The sequence below is a fragment of the Ptychodera flava genome, chromosome 4, assembly GCF_041260155.1.
Source record: "Ptychodera flava strain L36383 chromosome 4, AS_Pfla_20210202, whole genome shotgun sequence".
NCBI lineage: Eukaryota > Metazoa > Hemichordata > Enteropneusta > Ptychoderidae > Ptychodera > Ptychodera flava.
In genome coordinates, this window is record NC_091931.1 from 14,774,386 (window position 1) to 14,795,531 (window position 21,146).

At 40.0% G+C, this 21,146-nt stretch overlaps 1 protein-coding gene across 1 annotated transcript in view; it reads right to left on the reverse strand.

The window, feature by feature from the left end:
- Nucleotides 1-17,333, reverse strand: part of LOC139130975 (cholecystokinin receptor type A-like) — a 32,258-nt gene extending 14,925 nt beyond the window's left edge. Inside the window, exon 1 of the mRNA XM_070696849.1 lies at nt 16,337-17,333. Within this exon, the coding sequence (XP_070552950.1) occupies nt 16,337-16,853 (517 nt within the window). The 5' untranslated portion in view covers nt 16,854-17,333. The remainder of the gene's footprint in view (nt 1-16,336) is intronic.
- Nucleotides 17,334-21,146: the final 3,813 nt, after the last annotated feature.

A 21,146-nucleotide genomic window follows, 5' to 3' on the forward strand; every position in this document is an offset into this window, starting at 1 on the left:
GTTTACATAATATTCAGCATCGTTTTGCAGATAAAAATGCGTGCGATATCAAAAATTCATCGCCATTTGATTCAATATTTTAGAAAAGCGATGGCCGCTTCCCGTCGCGGATTGACATTCATAATTACGTCATTTGTTTACCTGTAGAATAGCGCTGTTCACGGTTACAGGTTTGTTACTAAATATAGCTGTACGGGCGCGACATCGGACACGCAGCTTGAAATGCGGACAAATTTTATCAATGTTGCATGCGTGGCTGTTTTTGCAGCTTGTACTCTGAGTCGTGAATATGTTTTTTTAGTATTCACTGTTACAGTAGCAGTCGCCCACTGAGGTGTATTTTCGTCGTTCTTGCATGCGTAATTTTCAATAGCGTAATCTAAAAATGCGGACAAATATTTATTTTTGCATATTAATGAGAGAACAGTGACGTAAATTGTGAACTGCCCTATTCTAGAACGCGCAGAGCAACGTTCGTAGGCCTCCTAGTACATGACCAACAGGCTCAATATAACTTACAATAAATTGACATCACGCTTATCTTACACCTCGATTTCAGCCTGGATCACAGGCACGCATGTTTTATACACAGGGTTTCACTAGAATTTAGAAAAACAAGCCGATGTCACCGGCGCGGATCCACTGTCGCCACGCGCCACTACGATCTGAGCGAGTATACGTTTTCCTAATAGTCTGAAAGGAGCCTATGAAATTTGCATAAAAGTTCGTGTTAGAGAGCCTCGTTTTCGTTACGCTGACCGCCACTGCAGTGAGGGATAAAATACGGCGAAAGGGTGGTCTTTAAATATCGACGTGCAGCAAAACGTACAATAGCTAGAACTATAATTTTTGCTTTCAGTTGTAGCATACATACTAATGATCTGTTTTCCTTGGGTAAACTCACAAAAGTTGAGAAGATTTTATTTAAATCGCTACAAAGTGGGTGGCGAGGTCGACCCGCCAAATGCGGAAGTAAACTTCACCTTTTTCGTAAAACAGCTCGATAATGACCTTAGAGGTCTTAAGCCAAGCCGAAAATTTCAGAAAATATTCATTTAACTATATCAATATTTGGTGAAATTTTCATGACCGTGCGACCATGGACATGTATTTGCGGCAGTGTTGAATGTTGGCATGCAGTTACCATATCGCTGTATACGTAGATCTCGAGGGTCTATGAGTATGCGAACACCCGTTACGCTACGTACACTCCACGCTGTTTACCGCGACCAAACCACTTGTAGTTCACACGGCGCGGGTGTTACACGATTAATCTTTCATTTTTTTCAAAGTTTACTCCTATAATCTCGGGTCACTGATGTTATATATAAATAAAGTATTTAATTAATGTCACATTATGACCATCAATACTTAAAAAAATTTTTTGCTAGTTACATGAGTTATAAAATGTGCCAGTCTAGTTCGAGCACGCACGGTAATGCTAGCAGGGATGGCCGCAACGCGCAGCTGTTTACCGGCTATCATTCTAGCCGCATCTATATTCACGTACTCGTGTGCGGGATACAGAGTAGCCGTATTTATCCACGGAGATTTTTTGCAGTCGATGTTATTTCCTACAGTTTTTGTATGCTTGCTAGCTACTAGAATGCGAAAACGGAAAAAATCACTCATAAACGAAACAGCACTGCTAGTCAGTACGACGGGTGTCTACCACTATACTACGTGTACGGCCGCAGACAGTGATAAACGTAGCCCTTCTGTCACCGTAGTGTTTTTTTTTCCATTTGCACTGTCCACGACTTTACCGAGAAGCCAGCCAGGCAGATTGTGTTGGCCAGTGAGGTAACACAAGCTTGCAGTCTTGCTTCCTCGTCACAATCATTGAAAACATAAACAGAACCGAAAAAATCTGCCAAGTTAGCCGGTGAGGACCGAGAAAGAGCTGAAAGAGTTTACGTGTACACTCACGCTGCGCTGTACGTCGCCATGTTAGATTTAACACATGAACGTCGCTGCATAGTCAACTTCAACGAGACTTATTTCAAAAACGGAGGCTTAAGCCACTGAGATTTTTTCAGATCGTATGGACCTACTCAAGATACGTCCCCTCCCTACTTCTCATGGAAATTTGACTTTGGATATGCTTTTGCGGCAGTGTTTAGTGAACGGCATTTTCGGTCGCTCGAAACCATGAAAATAAGGCTAACGCAAAAACGAATCGATAAAACCCCATAAAAAATCATCGGCGAACACTAACTAAGAGTACAATTCAGCCGCTAACTGGAAACAGGACGGATGCTGAACGAAGGCTGAGATATCTGCGGATAAAATTCTGGCGAAAAATGCCATAACCGTCACTCACTGGCTAGAGGGCGCTGTTCGAATTTGAACTAAATCCCTAATTATGCATGCAAATGAAGTACCCTCCTTTCAGACTGTAAGCTCGCGCTGGCTTTGTGTACGAATTGAACGTTTGCGTATAGCAACGCGCGTAGTTTAGTTCAGAAATGCACGCCATTGCCCATATTTGGGCACCGGGCCGGTGCGTGATAGTAAAAAAAATGCACGGATCTGAGGGCGCTTCCTCCCATAGGTTTACACAGGCACGTGAATGTAGGTATATGATAATCATGGAAACAGCATTTCATTCACGATTAAATTTTTAATGCGTCGTAGAAAAAGTCTCAGTTGAGCTTATTAAGCCGATGGTATCAAATTTTTGAGTCAGCAGTGAGACGTCACGAGAACTAGACACATTCGCTCACCGGAGAGATCGGAAATAAAAAGTGATTGCGCCGAACAGATCCTGAAGTTGTTATTCTCACAGCACTGTTATTCATGACAGCACTAGAATTGGATCGCTTCCGAGAGATTTGCATTTACGGTGACGGAAGCTGATCAGGTTGTACACTATTCCCTACGTCAGCACACTGCCGTCACATATTCTACAATTAAAACGTAACGACGTATCTTGTCAATGCGTGTATACGATGCCTAATAACATTTCTTTGAATGCCCTCAATGGTTTATATATACCAAAGATCCTCTCTCTCTCTCTCTCTCTCTCTCTCTCTCTCTCTCTCTCTCTCTCTCTCTCTCTCTCTCTCTCTCTCTCTCTCTCTCTCTCTGCAACAATGTGGGGTAAGAAAACTTACCTCACTTAATCCAATATATAATTCATACTGATAAGCCTGTCCCAGCAAAATCATATGCGTGTTAAGTAGGCGTGTAAACATCAGATGGTGATACGAAGGGGTTTGAAATGAATGATTCAAACGCTGTGCCTCAAGAGCAGATATTCGGACTCTCAAATTTTGTCAATTCTTTTCTGGAATACCGCTACTTGGAACTCATTTTAAGTTCTTGGAGTGATAAAAAAATCAGTGTCTTGGTTTTTCGAAAATCTAAAATTGTACTTTACCCCCTTTGGGGTTGACACACGGATGGCGGCCATTTTGAATTTCAAATATCGGTAAATGTTATGCAATTTGTTTCTCTAGTATACGTACCAAAGTTTACACGGTGACTCCTGATTTTTATTCTTGATTTGGTAAGAAAATGGTTGAAAATTTCATTAACGAAAGTTTGAGCAAAAGACTAAGTCTTTCACTTTCGAGGCGCATACTACCTTAAAATGTATAATATATTTGTTTCCTGATACAAACAGTTCCCTGCTTCGTGGCTCACACGCCGTTTGAAAGAAAGTGGAAATAATAGCATGCCATCTTGGAACAATGCCAACCTTGATAATGGGATTTCATCATACGAATTTTGCTGCCAAGATTTCGACAGATGTAAATGACCACATTTTGATCTGACGGGCGTCTTGATCGAAGAGGTGCACGGGGAATGCATTATGTTCTTTAAAGGGCAAAAGTGTAGCAATAATATCCCCTGACGTGAATTCGAAGGAAGTATAGGGCTGTACAAATAGCTTTGACAATAGGGAGAAGAAAATTTCATCCCCAGGGATGGATTATAAAATTAGATTGGAAAAATGCAAATCACTTAAAATGCCATGTTATCCTATTAAGGTTGGTCTATGTCCCTGGGAATGCGGTCAAAGGATAGTGACCCATTTACTGATCGAGCAGTTTATCGACCAATAGACTAAATCAACACGACAATGATATTGTTCCTCATTTTTGCTCACGTGTTGACACACGTGAGCATATGTCGCAGCGATGTCTGTGTGTCTTTGTGTCTGTGTGTGTGTGTGTCTGTCCGTCTGTCTGTCTGTCCGTCTGTCTGTCTGTGTGCTCAATATCTCAAAAACGGCTAATCAGATCAGAATCAAATCTGGTACATAGATTCACTTTGCAAATGGCAAAAACTGATTAGTTTTTGGTTGGTGTGGCTTGCTTACTTTTGCTCATTTGCATAATTAATGATTTTAGAAAAAAACGGATATATATCGACAACGACTGCACACAATTTGATGAGATTTGCTACAAATGTTGATCTTACCAAGATATATCAGCTGTGAAAGATATTAAGGGGTGACATTAAAGATAATGGATAATTTGCATATTTAATGAACTTTCCTAATTAGGGATATATATCTCATTTGACTTGATCAAAATTGACAAAACTCGGTATGTATATTGAAGATACTATGATTAAACATTATTAAAAGTCATTAAGCATTTTTACTTCATCAAACTCTTAATTTGCATATTTAATGAACTTTTGAAATTAGGGATATTTATTTGAATTGACTTGACCAAAATTGATAAAACTTGCTATGTACATTGAAGATACTATGATATAACATTGTTGAAAGTCATTAAGCATTTTCACTTCAGCCAAATACTTATTCGCATATTTAATAAACTTTCCTAATTAGATATATAAATCTGAATGGACTTTACCAAAATTGATGAAACTTGCTATGTACATTGAAGATACTATGATATAACATTGTTGAAAGTCATTAAGCAGTTTTACTTCAGCCAAATACTTATTTGCATATATAATGAACTTTCCTATTAGGGATATTCATCTGTATTGACTAGACCGAATTTGACAAAACTTGCTATGTACATTAAAGATACTACAGCACTTTAGCCGATTCCGTATTTGCAAATTTAATGATTTTTCCTAATTAAGGATATTTATCTGTCTTGACTAGACCAAAGTTGACGAACTCTGCTTTGTACATTTAAGATACTATAATACGACATTATTGAAAGTCCTTTAACATTTTTACTTCAGCCTATTCATAATTTACATATTTAATGAGAACATTTCAGTCAATTCCTAATTTGCATATTTTAATGAACTTTCCTGATTGGGGATATATACTTGGATTTAAAATTAATCTGTGGTGAATATTATTCATTATGTTGATCATAACACTTTAAATGAAGTTGCAAACGTGTGGCAAAGGTTCAAATTTACACATAACTGCAACATATAATTAAACACGTGAGCATTTTCAGTTCATATCTGGTTACATATTGTACTATCGCGAGCTCAAATGAGACTTGGGTTTTCAACGTATTTCTCGGTTGCAATGCATTTTAACCAAGCCAAGCTTTGTAGCTTTGCAGGTCAGTGTGATATTTATCGATGTGGGTGTCTGAAATCGGAAACTTTTTCACAGCCTTCAACACTGGGAAAGAACCATAGTTTGTCACGTGTCATGTGAGGATACCCTTCGTTTATCACCAACAGCCACGCAAGATCTCGTAGAGTCTCGTAGGGCAAGTAAAATTGAATGTTGCAATTTGCACGATAACTTAGTAAAAGAATTGTTTCATAGATTGAGTACATTATAAGTTTCATGAAAGCAGAGAAAAGATTAACAAACGAAATCAATTTGACGTTTTTCTTAGGCAATGTCTAATCACCCGCAGTTTATCACAGAATCTGATTTTAGAAAATCTAATTTCAGTCTTCGAAGTAGTGGAAGATATTAAGGGAAGCAAGCACGTATCTTTCTTGCCGATTATAACGGATTACCATGACTATACAATCTTTGCGCAGTTTGTATTTGTGTGAAATGGGGGGGGGATCGCTTATACAAGTATGAAGCTCAGTTTGTATTTGTGTGAAATGGGGGGGGGGGGATCGCTTATACAAGTATGAAGTCTCTTAGCATTAGAGAGTAAGACCATTGACGAATAAACTTTGAACTTTGAAAGACATTTTACTTCCTACTGATTGAAACAAACCGAAGTTGTTAATCAGAAAGAATGACAAACCAATGAAAACAGAGGAATATTTCATGTTAAAAAAATAAAAGTTAAGAAAGCTGTACAGACACATGTGTCTATGACGTGAAGATTTTACTGCGATTACTCGGGCATTGGCCTTTTTTCTGGAGGTCAGAGATAAAGCAGAGAACAAGCTTGGTATCATAATGATTGACAAGTATAGCCTCACGTTTTCAATTTGAAAACTTTTCGAAAATAAACGCTTATCGAAAAGTTGAACTGAAAATAATCAATCCCATGGATAGTATCGCCCCTTGTTCAGCATAAATGTCATTGTCACGGCTTTACTAAATTACTTGAATGAACAGTTCTCCGTGATAAGTTCATACTTGAATAGTCAGTACTATTCAATATACAGGAACGTGACTGTCTCGGTGTATGCCCTTCAGCTCTGAATGCTTGGCGCAGTCTTGCCCGATTGAATTTCCCTGAGTAAATATAGCACTGTGAAATGCGATTACCACTGGAGAGATGTGATAAAAGTTTACCATTTTGAAGAAAATTTCACTTCAGTGAAGTCACTTATGCGAGTTAGTTTGCCATATAAATGTACACTTGCAGTCGAATAACACCCGATCAAGTCTGGCGATGCAGCGAGCGGAATTATCTATTAATGGAACGAGAGGTGTTCCTGACAAGGTATGGGAAATAGAAAATTATCAATCAATAGCCAAACAGCCACCGAGTAGCTTTCGATCTGCTCGCGCTGATTAATTTCCTGTTTCTTGAAATGAGCACAAACGGTTTGATCGGGTTTCTTGCACTATGCGGCCGGGTTTCGCGTCTCGCCAGCAAATTTGCTATCCTATAACTCTCGCTTGCCGAGCTCGGCAAAAACCTAATAACAATGATTACAACAGCGTCGCTTTTTAACGCTCCAACTAGTATACGAGGGAGTCGGTTTTACCTGTCACGGAAATAAAATGCGTTACCCAAGGGATGGCAGATTGCGTGCTTGAAAGTTCTCACCAGTAGAACATGATTACAGTTTGCGGTGCAAAGTTGTGGCATTGCATCACTATTGATCCTATGAGTAAACATTCAAATGAAAAATAAAACCTTACCATCCTTCAAAGAATATCGAACACAGGCCCTGGGACAAAGTCGCTCTAAATTTTCGTGTAAACAAAAATAAAACACATGTTTTTGTTTTGAAATCGATCGTATTTCCAAAAAGTGTCCATGTACTGTTTCAGTAAGGTCAAAACTGGTGCATCAAGTATCAGAATTTGCGTTACGCATTCTTTACCTTTGGTCGCTAACGGATCCAAGTATAGTGACAATTATGCGCAGGTGGCCATGCTGTAGATGGCTGTGTGCGTCATTTTTTTGTTCGGTTAGATGGTGCGCAGAATGATAAATACTGGGAAAGATGTCAACGATCTAAATCTGATTAAAATCAGATGTAGAGATACCGAAGTTTCCCTGATGAACTAGTTGTTCACTTGATAGTTAGGCGATCATCAGCTAACTAAAAGCATTGGCGGAGACGTCGCAATCTCAAAATCCGGATTGATCGATGCCAAAACTTATTAATATCTCAACTTTGTAAAAAAAGTCGCGATATTTCAATTGTGAAACGAAATTCATATAAAATTCATCAAACGATCTCGATCAATAAATCTGATCTGCGGCTTTCGTTGTCGTTTAGATATTCTCTATCGTTCAATAAGGATTTGTGAACATTGTACAAAGGTAGCTCTACAAAAGAATACATTTTCGCAAGTGACCATTTACCACTTATTAGAGGTGGCTGTCCCGAAGACAGCGTTCGATATAGCCCAGTAAAGGATTGCAAGTTTTCAGTTCTTTAAACCATAGCCACCACTCCGCAACAACGAAAAGGCGAGTGGAAGTATTCATTGCGATAACACGATTGGAACTAATTTGGGATAATAGAATCTTCATATTTGTCAAATTTCTCAAAAGTGTTAGGCGCCATATAGCTGAATGTTGTAATATTACAAATTACTCATAAAAACAAGTGTGTAACTTAAAAAGAAAAGCAGATGAGCTTACATTTGCAGGTTAAAATGACCTTAATATACCATCTAACAATCCAAAATTAGTTCCAATCGTGTTAAATACGGAAAGATTTTTTTCAACAATTATGCTACATCTACTTGAATAAGTTCAAGCCTTTGTCGAAGTGGTCGAGTCACGATTGAGGCCACAAAAAGTTTCAGCAAATCGGCCTGTGAGCCCCGCGTGTCATTGTCAGTTTCCATTTTGAAGACAGTGGTTGAATAGCAATTTAATGATGAAGAAGATTACGGGTAAATCTGCCTTAAATACATAAATGAAACAAAATAACCCTACCGTACGTAATCATGTTTCGCCAATTTTTGTAGAGTCTCGTTCGAACGATATTACAAAACAGTTTTTCCCCCGAGAAGGTAATTTAGAAACACAAGATGCATATAAATTGTAGATTGGGGTGTACATGATGTGTGGCAAAATATTGAATGTAACCGTTCTTGTATTAAATGAAATCCCCAATCACGGGCGCGGACGCAGTTTGAATGCTGATGCCATGTCCATTGCGTTATCAAACATTGGTACGTGTTTGCAAGGTCATCAAATGTCAGTTAATTTGCATATCGCTCAGGAAGCTTACACACCGTTGTGTTGTTTCTACGGTGTGGCAATTACAGATTCGTCGGGAAAAAACGATAACTAACAAATGCGCCTAAAGTGGCTGAAATAAAGACGGCACTTCATTTCATTGTTTAATAACGTAAAACAAAATATGGTTATTTGCACGATTGCGATCTAATATCGATGGATCATTTAATTTTCTGTAACTCTGTTTTTTTCGAACCGATAAATTGAATCTGAATACTCATAGGCGAATATGAAGTAGGTTTAGCCGAGTCTACTGCTGTTCCGGTGGATGTTGATTCACAAATGCAAATATAATTGTCGTGTGTATTTCATGTCGGATAACGCTGAAGAAAAACAACGGCTTGTCTGACTTCATACCTTTTTACATCATGGCATATTATCGCCTAGATCATAATTCGAGATACGACCTTAATTTATTGTGTTAATTTTAGCCGTATAATTTCATGTTCAATTTGCCATAAAATTAAGACCGACGAAACGAACAAAATATATTTTTCCCGAGGCTGTCAATATTTTCTCCCTCGCGACAGGTTTACAACCTCCGGTTTGGAATGGAACTCATTTCAACGTCACATCCTGTTCATATGACACGGCATCATAGTAAGATGTCAAGGGACTGGGTGAATTTCGATGAACAGTCGATATTACCGTCAACTTTATTTTTAAGGCATCTTTCTGTATATGTATGTATGTATGTATGTATGTATGTATGTATGTATGTATGTATGTATGTATGTATGTATGTATGTATGTATGTATGTATGTATGCATGTATGTATGTATGTATGTATGTATGTGTATGTATGTATGTATGTATGTATGTATGTACGTACCTACGTATGTATGTACGTACGTACGCATGTATGTATGTAATATGTGAATTCATGATAGTGTGGGCATGTAAGTCGGACATCACCGCTTTAAGCTTATACTTGACAATTAAAGTAATTTTAAACAGTAGATAAAATAATGCGATAAAAGGTAGAAGAATGGCTAAGAAAACAGAAGTGGTACATATTAAAGGTATACAGTCACCTGTAACCTAAATATGCTCATATATGGTCAAAAGGGCGTTCCTTGGTATTCAAAATGCCCGTGTGAGGGCGCTGTTTTTAAAAAGCGGTCACCCGCTTAAAATCTGTGATTGGTTGGATTTTCTCTTTCCATGGTAACTGTGGCAAAATTGGAACAGGTGACAGTATACCTTTAAAGTCTCACAAATATATCTGACCACTTCATAACTCCTGCTTGACCTGGTGGCACGACATGCATGTACCTTTAACTATGGCTTTGTTAGTTTGATTTCATACTTTGTAACCTTCCATCAAACTTTTCACCTCGTTTTGTGAATTTCCATCGCAAACCGTCCAATAGTGAAAAATAAATATATTATCTCTCAGATTATGAAGTCGGCAAATATTGACTAACGAAGTTGGAGGAAGTAAGAAAAAAGACCGGTACAAGAAAGCGGCTGTTGGTCTGCTACAACACTTCAAGGCTGGCGGCCCTCTCGAATCGCAGAGTCTCTACGGTCCTGAAGAGTGATGCTTATTCACTTACTTTTGAACACCCCTAGGGGACGCCACAGAAGGGAAAAGGAGATCTTAGACCCTTGTAACTTTACTGCTAATTTTCCAGTATTTTTTACAAGCATCACCGGGTAGTTTCTTGCTTTACTTCAGTGGGCATTGTACAATTATTTTATGTAACGACAATGCTGGTCATACAGGGCAGCGTTGAAAAGCTTACAGTTGCGCATTTCTACATACGTCCAGCAGAAGAAGAAAAAACTGCGACACAACTTGTGAATAGATACAGTTCCTGGCACTTGAAGTGTCCTCCGGCAGAATATTGAAGTCTTTCTGCAAAGTCTGTCTAAACAATCAGAGACAGGACTTTTTCCATTCAGCATGCGCCGTATTGCACGTAAACGCTTAAAACTTTACAGATTTGCCCTCCTAAATAAATTCAGTCTCTGTATCAATCATAACCAATCATTGTTGTCACTCAGGTCGTCAAGCAGAAAATATGTTTACCGTCAAAACTGCCCAGTGCTACCGATGTCCAACAAGTAAAAAGGCTCTTCTGCTATGCATATGTGCTAAAATTTATTGTACATGGATGGACAAATTTATCAAGGTTAGTAAAATGCCATGTAGTTTACTGTCAGATGACGCGAACAACCGAACACAGTCGTATTTCAAATATAAGTAAGTACGAACTTCAGAACGGGTATAGAGAACCGATAACTGATCGTCAAACCCGCCACCGGTCGACAAGACTCCGACATATAGTTTTGATCAAACATGTCAACTGAATGGCACATCATTCTGTAGATCGATACGGGCAATCAATCAGCCCTTTTCACTGCTCTCTCTGACTGAAGAAGATCTAAAGACTAATCTACCTGATTGCTTATCATTTACTTCATGGTCAAGGACATTAAATCAGACAGTCGACCACTGAATCGATGGTGTCTATCGTGACGACAGCTAAGTCTGTACCAATATATATGACAACGTGAACAAAACAGTTGATACACATATTTCACATTTTCAAAAGTGCTTTTGGATCCCCTGAAAGACAGTTTGCATAACAATGGCAACAATTTGTAACACCAGCAAATATTATATCAAGCGTTCTGATCGACCCGATCTATTCATCTATTGAAGGTTGCTTTACCGCAAGTTCAAATAAAAATAACGAAAGTACATGAATATCTTTGAGGATGTCACTATCATATATCCAACTAACGACGTGCATGAATGATTCACAGTTTGATACCTAAAGATGAGAATAAATTTACACGTTTACAAATTACGTGGAAACGGGTGTCTCCACGTAAATACGCGACGCCGGCTCCGTGTACGTAGAGAACGTACTCATTAGTCGATGACATCATCGCAGAAATTCGTGACGTTACGAGTTCACATTCACGTACAACGTGTAGCCAAACTTGTCTAATATTGATAAACCACTGACGCAATCTCTGTAGCTACTACTCGAACATTGATCGATGAAGTTCAGGGACACATTATACAAATAAGTGTGGTTTTGTCATCACAGTCGTCATCGGACTTCACCGCCATCTTTCTCCAAGAACTAGTGTTGCAATACTTTACACCAGAAGAAACGAACAATAATTTTGGACACGCCTTTAAGGAAATTTTCGTACAATACATACTATTAGAGACATGCATAAATAGACCCATACACATAGATAGATAGATAGATAGATAGATAGATAGATAGATAGATAGATAGATAGATAGATAGATAGATAGATAGATAGATAGATAGGTCCATCCATCCATACATCCATCCATCAACACACCCACACATACATACATACATACATACATACATACATACATACATACATACACTACATACATACATACATACATACATACATACATACATACATACATACAGACATACATACATACAGACATACATACATACATACATACATACATACATACATACATACATACATACATACATACATACATACATACATACATACATACATACATACATACATACATACATACACACACACACAGGGGGTGTACATACAACGACTGGAATTGTTTAGTGCGGAAGGTGTAACAACATTAATTGTTTCCTGACGTGAATGGTTCAGCACTGACAGTTACTTAGGTTGCCTATTGTCGGACCGTGACGTACAAATGGTGCTTTCTAGTCTTGGCTCCTTTAAAATGTTTCTAAACTGAAATCTAACTGACGTGACTGAATTACTATTTGAATGTTGGCTATAGGGGACAGCATCACCTGGCTTACTGTGATCCTGATGGAGCTTTTAGCATGTTTCGCGCCAACGGTCACAATATCGCCCGCTTCTCTTACACGCTTGAACGAAATTATGATTTATCGCTATCAACAAGCCCCGTCAATTCATGCCCCAAAGCAATTTCCAACAGCCTCGTTTCAATCAACAGACGCTAAATTCCAAACGTGGCAGTCTTGGGGAAATCTTTGGCGCCGCATAGACATGAATTTGTTGCATGCAGAATGCCGATAATTATTATATGGACGGGGAAAAGGCAAAATAGGGTTTTAAAATTAGAATACTGTATAGCGAGATTACCGGTCTTCTGTTAACGTTGGACGGTGATCGACAACGAACTGGCCGAGTAAATACATTATTGACCCGTCTCATCAGCTAAAGCCTAATCAAATTTCGATCAATCAGCGAAGTAATTTAGTGATACAGAGCAAACAGGATCGGATGGTGTATGTGTACTGCAGTTATAAAGTCTGGGGGCGTATAATATGCATCAATCCTCTATTGAGAAATACGGCAATTTTTATTTACAAAAAAATAGCGAGACAGGATACTTTAAGACTGGCGTTTCCACTGCTTCTGTGCTTTGTATATTTTTCTTGATATTTCTCTGGCAGGTATTTTCAACGACGTAACGGGCCTTTCTTTCTTTTTTTATGTCAGATTGCCAGTAATTGTAAATTCTTGTGCTGACTTGGAATTAGACTCGACCATCATCCTAAGGGAGGGTCGAATTCCACGCCGTGAGTATTGCAGGCAGGAAGGTAAACTGATAGGGGAGACACGGACTAATGCTGACAAAATCTAGGAATTACACAAATTGGTACCGGGATCAGGTCCTAGTTTCTTCGCGTATTACGGAGTAACTGACTGGTATTTTCTAAACGCTGTAAATCACTTGAAAATCTGCACGTGTTAGTACAGCAAAAATAATGTTGTTTAAGTTTTTTTCCAGCGTATGGCGAACGTATTTTCCAACAAAAATTATCTTCCCTGCATCCATCCCTGCATGATTCAGACAGCTAAATGAACATTCTTTGGCATGAAATTTTGCTCCATGCACAAACGGTAAATGACATTGTTCTCGTTTGCACCCAGGCTTAAATGGACGAATTGTTGCCTGCCTGTATTCAAAATGTTCGAGATGTTTTCCTCGATTTTCTCCTAACTTACAGATAAATTTTCCATTGATTTTCATGGTTGGAAAGAATTGAGAAATGCGCTCCGGATTAGGTTCAGTCGCTTGATGATTGTTTCAAAGACATTCGTCATTATTATGCCTTATATATTTCTCGTGTCCCGCTCCGAGTTTAACCAGTCCTCCAACATTGGTTGACAACTTGGAGTCAATATTGTCTAATAAAAAAAAAGATATTTTCCATATCTTTATTGCACCGATCGGTCACTCAACGATGGCGTGGACAGCCACGTCATAACGTCTGAAAAATACACTTGCTGCATTAATTTCAATGCCGAACAAAATACAAGGCCCCAACACATGATCTATCAGTCTGTCTATCGCTCTCTCCCTGCCCTCTACTGTCTGTCTGTCTATCTGCTGACTGCCTCTCTCTCTCTCTCTCTCTCTCTCTCTCTCTCCCCCCTCTCTCTCTCTCTCTCTCTCTCTCTCTCTCTCTCTCTCTCTCTCTCTCTCTCTCTCTCGCATATGCCTTTCCTTCTTGTAGTTTACAAACACTGTGACAGCTTTGTCCATGATCGAATCCTTGTCAAGACGAGTCGTTTACGAGACACAGAAGGGTCTTCCATAATAGGTTATTAGATTAGGGACTTGATGACCCAGAGCGAAGAAGTAGAAATGCCAAATGCGAACTTCTCAGAAGATTTTGATTAGATAGAGCTCGAAGAGATAGGTTTCAAAGTTTGGTCACCTCCTCTTGCTTGTCTGAAGTTGACGCCGCTGCCAATCGAAGTAATTACGCTGAGTTGCCTTTGCACCAGCCACTTTGTCCTAACATTTAGAACTCAGAAATTGAGTTAGATTTAAGGCATATACTGTAACGGCTGACCATGTTACCGCACAATCAGAATCAATTACCAACAGAAGGTTCCATTTTGCGTTCCCAGCTCCGCTGAGAGCCGACAGTAACGTGATTTCAATACAAAATTGAGTAAATTTGATGTACCACTCTTGTGATAAAAAGGAATACCGTATCCTAAAGAAACCGATCTGTCAATAAGGAATAGCGCACCGTGCTCAGATGTTGCGTATTTTACACACATGTGTTACATTCTTTTATATCTTAAAAAGAAATCGTTGGGCATTACATAATTCGGAGTCCCTGCCATATAGTTAGCAATACAACCGCAGGATTTTCAACATTTTAGGCACACAGTCCATGTAGCCGACAATGAGATGCAAACGACTAACTTTCAGCTGGTTGCTCACTTTCTACAATTTTTATAGTATTTTATATAAAGGCACAGACTTATTGTACCTGCGACTTAAAACTGATAGTGATTTTGTAATTCGTTCTTTATTATTTTTCATAGTTTTTGGTTGCCGGTAACAGACACTTCGTGTTCGTGTCGGCTACATGGACGATCTGCCACATTTTACAACGGCAAATTTATTCTACTCGCGTCTACCCGATGATTTATGGCCATTGCAAACCGTCAACAATCTGTTTGAGCTAATCCGTCATATACTTGTATTTACACGTTATAAGCGGATAAAAGCTGTGCATTTTGACAAGGTTGTCATTATTTTTGCTCCGGGAAACAGAGAAGTGTTCTATCTTCTTCCTCTCGCCGAAGTATATTAATACATAGCATTATGCATACAGGCACAAAGTATAGCACAAAATATGCTTTGTTATTGTTGATAAATGAACTTAGTCCGCACTTAAATGCAGATGCCAATATTAATAATTTTTATTGAGATATTACACATATGTACAGGCTTTGTTGGCACAGTATGACACTGTACAGTGTGTTTTACAAGCAACAAAAAATACAGGATAAGAAATCAAAAGTGACACTCAACGGAGGTTTCACACATATATTTTTTGCTTTCCTCTCTAACAAGATCATGAACATAGCGTAAAAAAACAAACAGATTTAGCCCTTGGCGTCTCCGGTCTCAACGAGCGAATCTTTTCTTGATTTTATCGATTGTACAAGGGGTAAGAGTTTAATCGCCAGGTGATCTGATTTGCCCTACCGTTAGTAAAATACTTTTTGGGGATTGTGTGCGTCACCGAACGGTGTAAACCTCACTGTAAACTATCCTCGTCAAACAACTTTGATTACTCAATATAGAACTAACTGTTTACTGTTAACTGTAAATGCGTATGTTACTGTTGGTTCGCCGTCTGTACAAACATTGGTGTGCCGTTAAACGTTTGCAGGCTGGAGAGTCGTTGATATTTTATTAGTTGGATCATTCTAGTTAATATATGGGTGGAAATCGTTCGAAGTGTGTATTATATAACTTATATTAATACACATCTTTTGTTGACAACCATTTCTCGGGACCAAAACAGCTTATTAACATTCTAGCCGTATATTTTTTCTCCGTCTGTCGTGTCTGTCTGCCCGCCTATGCATGTTTATCCGTAGTCTGGTTTATCTCTGTGTTTCTGCCCATCTTTGTTGTACCTGCTTCACAAACGTATGGCGCTGTATCTTTTTGCACGCATATAGAATCAAGGTGCTGTCATTCTGGCTTATATAAAAAGAGTATGTGTGGGAATGCACTTACCCTGGAAATAGGCGATGAAGCGACAAAATCCAGCCCCGAATATGAAGTTCTGCAAGATGACACCCAATATAGTCGACGGCATGCAGAAGATGGCGAACAGCAGGTCGCTCAGGGCCAGGCTGAAGAGAAAGAGATTAGTCACGTTGCGCATCCTTCTGTTCTGTATCAGTGTGATGATCACCAGCGCGTTGCCCAGTATGGCGAAGAAGAAAATCACTGAATACAAGGAAGCTGTCAGCGTCTTGTCCATGGTGACTGGTGGAGTCCTGAAGTCAGAAGACTGATTCCCGTAATCGCCTATATCGTCTGTTTCTTGGTAATCCAACGTGGCGTTGCAGAAACGCAGAAGAACCATCGATACGTTCAGATCCGGTGAACTGTCACCGCAGCTCTGTAACAACTTCCTACGAAGTCCGAATAACTCCCTGCTGGTCTCAGATGTCCCATAAGTGCTGCCCAAATCATCTCCGACATCGCCCGTAGGCGCGCCGGCCTGCTTCATGATCGAGAGATCCATAATCTTCTTGGCAGTTGGTTACAGCTGCCGCCCAGCACTGCACTGTACTGCCCGTGAGTGTGTGGTTCGAAGCCGCTGCTTCCTGTGCGAAAAGAACAGTGCAAATGAAATAACGTAGCTTGAGAGGAAATAATCCCTCTAGCGCTGCTATGACAGACGCAAGGTCAAAGTCTTCCACGCTCAAACATACCTTGATCGAAATGGAACCGTTTTATGAAACTGTCTTGGTTACGTTGATTGTTTCATGTGCGCCAGCTACAGTACAGCGCCACGCGCTTGCTGCCTGTACCTCAGTTCCGAGCGAGTCTAGTTCACCCTCCTCGCAAATTAGGTTTATAACTTTCGGTAGGGTGGCGACTGAATTCCATCGATAGCGTTTAAACACGTGTGCTGTTTATGCACTGAATTGAGAATTCAGCGATAATGAACACGTGGGCTGCCGCTTTGGTAAATGTCTCGTGCACTGGCAGTAGTAATATATCGATGTTCATCTCTACGAACGGCTGCACTGATCCTATCGATCCCAGGTCGAGTCAATTTAGCAAGCTGAAATCGCTTTGCTGGAACATTAAGATATCGTCGACGATAAAAATTTACTACTAGCAAGGTACTAGTACCACTTACAAGGGTTCTTTGCGGAACAGTGCACGAAGTTATTTTTTCATTTCATGCTTTCGCTTGGGACTTTCTAAACCTGCTCTCGCCAGCTACCAAAGTCGTGTAAAATTTAAGGAGCGCGGAATACGATAAGAAAGGATAACTTTGAATGCGCCTCGGTTACTACCCAGAATTCATAGCGCGGCAAATGCAGGAAGCCCAGAGCAGTCGGCAGAAGTTGCAACTGAAAAATGCCTGAGGGCAGCGCTGCCCTCAGGGCAGTTCAGAGCGGAGTAAACATGTGCACAACATTCCATGACGTCACTGCACTATGCATTAGCGGTAGAAGTTGCAACTGAAAATGACCTGAGGGCAGCGCTGCCCTCAGGGCAGCTCAAACAGGAGTAAACATGCATGTGGACAACATTTAACGACATCACAAACTATTTGAAAATAGTCCCAGTCCGCATACCAATCTGCCCTGAGGGCAGCAATATATATATGAGCTGCCCTCAGGGCAGACAGATATTTCCTATCTTTACAGCACATTGCAAAGAATACATCTACCAATCTGCCCTGAGGGCAGCAATATATCAGAGCTGCCCTCAGGGCAGACTCACATTTCCTATCCTATCTTCCAATCTGCCCTGAGGGCAGCATTATATCAGAGCTGCCCTAAGGACAGACATACATTTCCTATGCTTACAGGATTGCATAGTGTATATCTACCAATCTGCCCTGAGAGCAACAATATAATCACAGCTGCCCTCTGGGCAGACATACATTTCGTATGCTATCTACCAATCTGCCCTTTGAGCAGCAATATAATCAGAGCTGCCCTCAGGGCAGACATACATTTCCTATTCTTACAACATTGCATAGGCCCTAAGTGTATATCTACCAATCTGCCCAGAGGGCAGCAAGATATCAGAGCTGCTCTCAGGGCAGACATAGATTTCCTTTCACATCTATTAATCTGCCCTGAGGGCAGCAATATATATGAGCTGCCCTCAGGGCAGACGTACATTCCTAATCCTTACAGCATTGCAGAGGGTTTTTCAGAGCTGCCCTAAAGGCAGACATACTAGACAGACTTGTCTGCGCTTACGCGGACTAGGACTATTTTCAAATAATTTGTGACGTCACTGAATGTTGTGCACATGTTTACTCCCTCTGAGCTGCCCTGAGAGAATCGCTCCCCTCAGGTCATTTTTCAGTTGCAACTTCTGCCGCCTACGAAGGCCGGAGGCTTGAGCGTATCGGTTAGCGGCCATATTTAAAATGCCAGGACATCGTAAAGAAGACGTGAGGATGTTTAAAACCACTCCAATCAGATACCCAGTAAGATAAAACTTCGGTAGCCAAACAATGTTTGAAGTTTGCATCGTAAACTTTACTATGTAGTGTCGCAATCTTAACGGATAAACACCGCAGCGACCCACACGTTAAGGGATCAGTAAGATATAACACGATCAAATAGACAAGTGAACACACGATTATTTTCACGCAATTCATTACATAAGTCGTTCTCAATTCCAATGTCGGCGCTGAAGGGCAAAGCCCGTATAATACCTGTCATTACACATTGATACGCACGCATGCTACTAGAACTTAGAGAAGGATTAGCCAACACAGACTAATTAAATGGCAAAACTGAAAACAATCATTCCGTCTCATGAGCATGGACCTGGTATACATAGTGTAATTACGGTAAGCTGCCCGCATTCTCGATAATTCCAGAAGCTAATCTGCCTCATAATTATACGTTCCATGCCCGTAGGCCTGACTGTACATATTTTTTGGGGCCTACTGTTATCAGGATGCCAGAAAGAGGTTGCTTTTTCAGTTTCGAGGTCTCGATCCAGTCCAATTTCCACAACCCTGAAGAAAGGTATGAATTATCAATGAAATGGTTTGTTCATCGACTTTACATCATAGTATAAGCCGAGCGACTGCAATTACTGCTTAAGAGCTATTGGCCGCCAGTAATGACGTACATGTGAATTGGTGGAATTGGACCGGTTTTCTAAACATTAGGTGATCACGCTCGTTGCTATCGGGAAGGAATCGTTTTCAGTCTCTCCCGCTTCGCCGTAAGTGAATTTATCATGTCGGTATATTGTATATTTTTTTTGTTTCATTTTGTCGGTCAGGATATCACATCAAAGTCAGTAGGCGCTCGGAACCGGGATTTAAAATTTCAGATCCCGAATGGCGCGCTCAGAATGGAAGTTGAACACGTTATCATCACTATAATTGGCGGACGAATGTTCTTTTTACAGCCACAGAGAGATGTGACGTCGTCAGGCTGAGAAAACGAGCAAGACGGCAAAGCTAAAACCAAAAGAATGACCCGTACCCATCAAGAACTATTCACATTTTTTCTCAGCTGAACACGTGTGCGAAAAAAGTACGAGTAAGAAAGTTAGGGCCTATATAAAGCTCTTCCATGAGCCCAAAATTATATCTGTTTCTCATCCCAGGCATGTTTAAGAAAAAAAACGTTGCAATAACGTGGGGTTTTTACTTAATTTTTACCACTTTTCTTTTTTGAGCTCAGGAGATTCAACCATGACTTGAAAACAAATAACAGGAATGTTTACATGCACCGCGAAATCTAACACAGCGAGATGACGACGGTACGTTCGTTTGTAACTGTGTGGGTGCTGATGATCCTACCGAAGTTGACTTTTTCCGCCGTACCTATACCTTTACGTTTATTTCTCAAGCAAACACTGAAAAGACTGACACGATTAGTCTACATCGACTCCACGAGGATGAGGAATCACGAACCATTCTCTTTTCTTTCACTCCCAGGGTGTCAAAGGTATACTTCGCGAATTTCTTGAAAAAGGGGGATGGGGGTGATAAGCCACACATAAATCATTGAACCAAACTGACTGGAAGAGTCAAGGAATAATTCATAGTCCACGATATACACAGTCCTGTTCGTCCTAGCAATTGGGCAAGTTGTCCTTTGACATGCGCAATACATGTTTTGTTTTGGGTTCTTTGATTTGTTGGAAGGAAGGAGGCAATTTCCTGTCTGTCTTTATTTTAAACACGAATAATTAACATTAGCCACATATTGTATCTAGCATTTCTACCACTCCTCTATGTTTGAGGGGTCAAAGTACTAAGCTCATTGTTTGTGCGTTAATCTGTTTCGTACCCTTGATACGCTCATAAAGGTATAAACGTTTTTTAACGTGCGAACTTCGCCAAAGATCACTGGTAATCGATGATGGAATAGGTTTTAAACAGCGGAATAACGTAGTGGTTCTCGATGGTTGAATGTTCCATATCATGACTTATATAAACCGAGGGGAAGTATTATTCGTCGCCCTGTGCAAGCCATTTATGCAAATATACGTCCCGACACAGCGGTATAACAATCGTCATAGCTAGAGTTTAAAATCAGTAGCGCAGGTAAGCTAATGATACATACGCTAGCTGATATTAGTTGTTTGTTTACGCTAATTTACTTTTTCCATTAAAATGCAATAGACGCTGTTCGGATGAGTAAGACAGACCACACTATTCAATGACAAGTCTGAATTATTGATGACATTTTAATCATGGTAATGCAGGGAGGGAAACTTTATATGCATATATGCCATTTCTAGTATGGGAGTTGCACACAAAGAGACTGGGCCACAGCGGATTGTGTCCTCGCCTTTTAGTGTACTTACATGT